At 34.4% G+C, this 6,506-nt stretch overlaps 1 protein-coding gene across 3 annotated transcripts in view; it reads right to left on the reverse strand.

The window, feature by feature from the left end:
• The window catches only part of MKX (mohawk homeobox), a 100,791-nt gene that overhangs the window by 93,274 nt on the left and 1,011 nt on the right, over window positions 1–6,506 (reverse strand). For all 3 annotated transcript variants that reach the window (XM_075587662.1, XM_075587664.1, XM_075587663.1), the window contains exon 2: window positions 1,294–1,548. In XM_075587662.1, the coding sequence (XP_075443777.1) occupies window positions 1,294–1,548 (255 nt within the window). The remainder of the gene's footprint in view (window positions 1–1,293; window positions 1,549–6,506) is intronic.

The following is a 6,506-nucleotide window of genomic DNA, read 5'->3' on the forward strand; positions in this document are numbered from 1 at the left end:
ATGTAAGAAGCAATATATGTAACTAGAAAAAAAACTTCAAAATGTCAGAAACAATATCATGGCGTCTATGTGTCATGGAATTTTGGTGCAAAACCGGGATTTTGCACCCTGCCCCTTGTATTAAAAGCATGTTACTCCAGTTTCGCACCCGTCTGCCCTAACTTGCAACTTGTCAGAAGGAGTTGGGGAAGAGTAACATGGTGCACATATTATAATGAGATGTGTCACATTCTGTGTCTCTGCTTCATTGTTTTTGGCTTTTCTTTGCCCCAAAATAATCCCCCATATCTGAAGTGGTGTAAGGTTAAAGTTCTGCATCAGATGTAAGAAACAGTTCTTACCAATGCTGCAGCTCTGCTCCAGAAAAGCAGGGCATTTCGTCCAAACATACTTTCTCTATGTTGATACATAGACACATCTCCTGCTGAAAGTCTGATGTATGTTAGTATGTAGGACTGAGGCTTTAATGATCTATTTAACAAGTTCGGCAGTGCAGGTTTTTATGATAGTTACCAAAACAAACTGCTGCTAAACATGGAGCAGCTTACTCCAATAAGAGCATGTGGGGGAATGCTCCGTTTTATATTGTGTGTCTTTACATATTCAGCAAAGGGACACTTGTCCTGAACAAGTATGTCAAAGGCATAGTTTTACATACGTGTGTTTGTGAGTTTCATTCAAGCTATATTTTTATTCTGGTGGGGCATGGTGTAGAAATAAACACAATAAAAGATATGCCAGAAAACACAAAAGTATTTGACTATTTTACATGCATTTTACATACAAAGCTGTATTGTTAAGATTACCAGGTTTTCCCTTGGTACCTCCACACAGACACACCTCACATGTTAATAAAAGGCAACAATAGTCATGTGTATGTATGTGTAATATATATGTATATATATATATATATATATATATATATATGTATATATATATATTATTATTTTTTGCTGGTTTCTGTCATTGTTTGTCTCACGTTGGGGTCTATTCACCAAGGTGCACTAGCCATTATTTCATCGATACTGGTAATTCACTTGAATAGCAGATATGGTTACTGCATTTTAGTGAATAGGGCCCAGTAAACTGTTAACCCTTTCTCTGCTAAAGGGACCTGCAATGCATTTGCAGAACAATTTATTGCTTTCCCCTTTTGCAACAAAGGGGTTAAACTTATTTTCCCTATTTGCTCATCGCTTTTAATAGAATCCATGCTTTTTTGGAAATGAATTCGTTTGCATTAAAAATAGCAATTTTGGACTATTACAGTACATCTTGTGTAGACATTCTTACCCAGGGCGCCGATGTCTGAGGCTGGCATTGTCCTTCATGGAGACGCTGTCTTGTATCCCTGCATCAGGATGAGGGCTTTCCATTACACCAACATATGGCCGGATACACCTTTCCCGGTCAGTGGTGGCTTCCTCAAATAGGACTTGGCCACTGAGCTTATTGAACATGATGGTATTCATAGCAGACGTACTCTGAAATTCGCTCTTTTGGTTCTTCAAGGAAATGTGCAGATTTGAGGTCCAGATGGATCGATTCCTGTTGGGAAGGATGAGATTTCAATTTAAAAAGTCAATCCTATTTTGTCAAGACATGTGAGGGCAAACCAGATCACATGGAGATGTATACAGTACTAAGTTATTCTAAAAGTAGATTTGATGTGTCAGTAAGGCACTTGAGCGTTGAGTGATCACCATGAGATTGTAGCAGACTCTAACAATTACGACATTACAGCAGAAATTTACATTATTTAAGACCAATCACAGTAACACAAATCTAGGGTTCTTTTTTGTATATTGGTATGTAGATTTTGTAAAGAAAGTGGTTTGATGAATGTTATTGACTTTGTGATATATTAATGATAAAACTGTGATTATGGCTCTGAAGCACATATTCAAATGACCAAAATTAGAGAAGAAAAAAAATCTTCTCTAAATTGAGTCAATCAGAAATACTCAGCGAATTATATTTTAATTGACCTTGATAAGTGATCTTCCCACTATGACGTCTATGTGCAAAGTGTCGCTACATGTGGTTTTGTTATAAAACAGACACACAACAAATTTGTATGAATTGTGCGGTGTGTGCGTCAACGTCTTTTCCACAAATAAAACAATTACGCCAAGGGTTGAAGTTAAAGGTGTAGTTTGTAGGTTGTCTGTGGTGCACATACTTATATGTATACAAGCAGAGGAAAGTAAACAAATATATACATATTTATCTATTTCTTTACTTGGAAGGATCGACGTTTCGGTCTCAAAAGAAAGGTCCCATTGGGGACCTAAATGTCTACCGTTCCAAAGAAATTAATGCAGTCACCTTCAAACAGGCATGCTGGTCCTCCGTATTGTATGATTTAATCCCAGTGACCGTTGCACCCTGGCACATGCAAAATAGGAGTGCCTTACTATTTTTTTTGTTTGTATATTTATCTACATATAAATCTTCATAATTCATGTACTATTTAAGTGGGTTTCATAAACACTTGTGACATATTTATGTGCATAAAACTTAATGTGACACTCTCCATACAAATACAGTACTAAGAAGACATGTGCCAAATGTACAGTAATAACATGAATAATGGCATACCAACACAAGTCGCTAACGTTTTTGGTGAAAATCTTTATACATAGCCCCTATATCTCAGTGAAAAAGTTGGCATGTATGTCTCTGAAATCCAACCATCCGTATTTAGTAATGCTCTGTTTCTATCACAATCTCTTTTGGATACTCAATCTAAGGCAGAAGAGGAGAGACAGAGTGCCATCAAGTGAAGGTTGTGCAAGTGGCAAAAGGAAGGCCATTTGTTGAAAACTATTCTTTAATTTGTTTGCACAATTTACTAGGGTATTTCCTTCCTTTGACATAAAGCTCTGGATGCACTGCCAGAAACTGTGTTGGTGGTTACTTGCTTCCTAATTATATTCAAACGGTGCAGAGCGAACATGGGTTAAGCATATTTTACAATCTAGCTGGTGATTCACCTCACCACACACATAGCAAATCAAGTGTTTGTAAACGTGTGACAAACCTAGATAAAAAAAACGGGATATTATTAAAAGACATACAAAATACCCGACTTTCGATATGATTTATAAACAAAGGGCCTTTTAATATATATATATATATATATATATATATATATATATATATATATATATATAAATATATAAGATATAGTTAGATGTAGCTATACGGAGCATGAATTTGAGAAATTCTAAACCTGTTAAACATTTTGATACAGCTGGCTTGACCTTATAGTACAACAAGAAGTGGAAATGATGGTTAGTAAATGGAAAAAGTGGTGGCTGGGCTGTTAATGAAATAGTAGTGACATTCTAAAATCTCTAATACTATCGCACCTTGGCTGCTGTTTATAAATAGGAACTAGCAAAACAAGCCTTTGGGAAAATGTCTGGAGCAGCGCTCAAATTACATGATAAAAGTACACTGAACTATACAAAAATAAATAACAACCGCTTGTATTAAAAGAAGATCTTTCAATTCTATTGTGACTTAGAATTATATTAGAGAAACATTTGTAGGCGTGGAAGCCAGTCGAAAAGTTTTAGATTGTAAGCTCTTCAGGAGTGGGACCCTTTTCTCTCTATGTTTATATTTTGATGCATCTACCTTCATTTTATTTTACAATTACCTGCAGTCTGTCTTGTACATCTCTGTAGAGCTCTGCATGCTATGTATAAATCATTATGTAATACGCATAAATGCAACGTACATAAAGTTTTGGTGCGCTGGTCTACTTTGTTTCTGAAAGTGGTGAGGAAGGAAAATACTTTAATGGCAACTTGTTAGGGTTATAATTTATCACAGCTGCAAAGTTCTGTTTTTACACAGGAGCAAGTAAATGGGAACATGTTGACATAAAATAAATCCATAATTCATTTGTTTAAAAGGTGTCAGGTATACTTCTAATTAGCTGCAACTTATTGTTATGCATGCCCCTACAGCACAGAATGTAAGAAATGGTAAATAATTAGTACATAGAAGATCTACAGTAAATATATATATATATATATATATATATATATATATATATATATATATATATATATATATATATATATATATATTATCAAATGGAAATATGTATATGTGTATATATATATATATATATATATATATATATATATATATATATATATATATATATATATATAAAAAAAATTATCATATGTCCCAAAAATCATTATTGTTTATAGATTACTGTACACATTATCTCAACAGTATTCTGAATTAAAGATATAAGATGATTCCAAAATATTATCTATAAAAGACTTGCCCTCTGTCTCTGAATATATGCTAGAAATGTACATAGTTGTAGCGGTGGATTGACCATATTATTTGATGCATTTAGTACACATATTCCTCAATAGACATGTGAAGAAAGCTGCTGTCCAAGACAGACTAAAAACAAGCTATCATGTTCTTGAAGAAGACTTCATCTGGTCTCAATTTTACTCAACTTCGCATTAGATGTACACTCATCAGTTATCAAACCTTCACACCAAATTAAATATTTAATATATTTGCTTTAATAAATTGTTATAAAGTCCAATACAAAACATCTCAATGTTTCTATGAATGGGGAAGAACATGAGAATGTCAGAACATCTACTGACCTGTTCTGCAACAAGAGTGCTTTGCATTAAACAAAACGTTTGAGCACAATTAACATGTAAGGTTGCACAAGTCTAGTTATTTTAGAAAGTTATTTTAATTAGAGAACAAAGAACTAAAAAAAAGCATTATTGGCGCTCTCTAGAAATGATGATTACAGATTCTCCCTTCTAATTATTTATCTAGCTCTTTATATAAAGTATTATAACTTTTTTTTGTTAACTGGGTGAACATAAGTGAAGGAGGTTGTGAGACAAATATAGACAGAGCTGTACAAAGCATAAAACAGTGTCCTACTGACATTTATTGATGCCTTTCAATCTCCTCCATAAACTATTAGAGATACAGTGGCGATGGACTGTGCTCTTCTGTATTAGCTTTGAGGGCAACAGGTGGAAACCATAACTAAATGTACATTTCAGACATAGTAATGGTCTGCACACTTTACATGTTGTTTCCTATATTATAAGTACTTCAGTATTAGGTGATACTAACCTGGCTATTTCTATTTTAGTGACATTTTCTATACTAAGAATGTATGGAGTTGGAAATGTATATAGCTGCAGTATTTATACAGTGCACAATCATTGTTCCTTTCTCCACTGTCCTCTACCATCTTGGAGTTTTAAAAACAAATATGAAATCAACCCTTCCTATAATGTGAGCTTGTGCATCCACAGGAGTTACTAGTGTCTATTACTACACTGAATCTATTACAGGGGTTTTACTATACTGTAGATCACACTAGACAATTTTTTTAATCTAAAACGTGAGACGCAAGGTAAGTAATAATGAACACATCTGCATCACTTTTGTGTACATAATATGATATAATTGTGAATACTGTATTTAAGCATGGAATACTTAATCTTAGTAAAATATATATATATATATATTCCATTATACTGCCTCTTAGTGTTTGTTGCAATACCTAATTATAACATAACAGATCATCGCCCTGGTGTAATAGTACATTGGAATGAAATGAGACATCCGCAGGTTTACAGTCAAGTGATCCTCCACATTATCCTCTGGATGTCAATGCCCTAACCCCTGCAGTGCCAGAGGGTCCTCTAACCCTCTGCATTGCCGTTCCCTCTGGCAATGAAGAGTTGTGAAGCTGTGGCTTCCTTCACTCCAGATGGGACCAGGAGCCTGCAATGCCTTTGATCATTCCACCTCCAAGGAAGAGCAAAACACTATTTCCACTGTAAAAAGGATTGATATATTACAGTGACCCTCCTTCATCCACTACCATCAACAACCTGCTACAACGTCATCCCCGGATTTCTATGTGGTTTACTATGTTTAGATTGAAGTGGAGGAACATTAAAGGGTGGCCACTATAAATATTTGCAGGGATGTAATTCAGACTTTATTTGTCTGTTCTGCATAAAATATGACCAGCTGTCTGAATTCCCTAGACTGTTCTACCTTATATTACGATAACATCAACATAACTTATTTGTATATCCTTTTTTTTTATTCTACAGTGATGTGTGACATGTATTTATAGTTTCCAATATGCTACATATAATTTAATGTTCTAACGTTGTGAGATTACATTTGTCTACTTTACATCGTTACAATAACAAGACATGTGTCTGTTTTAATTTTATTCCACACTCACATTTTAATTTTAAAAAACAAACAAAAATACATTTCCATTCAGACAAGGGTCCCTGGAATTTGCCAAATGTGCCCTTTACCCAACGATCTATTGCATGTTGTGATACCTTTTAATGGAACTAACAAGTTAACTCTACATACATCGTGTGTATGTTATAATACCAGGGGTTTGGGTGATTACAAATGCCTGTTCTTCATATGGCATCAAGACAACAAAGTGTCTTTTT

The sequence above is a fragment of the Ascaphus truei genome, chromosome 2 (assembly GCF_040206685.1).
Source record: "Ascaphus truei isolate aAscTru1 chromosome 2, aAscTru1.hap1, whole genome shotgun sequence".
NCBI lineage: Eukaryota > Metazoa > Chordata > Amphibia > Anura > Ascaphidae > Ascaphus > Ascaphus truei.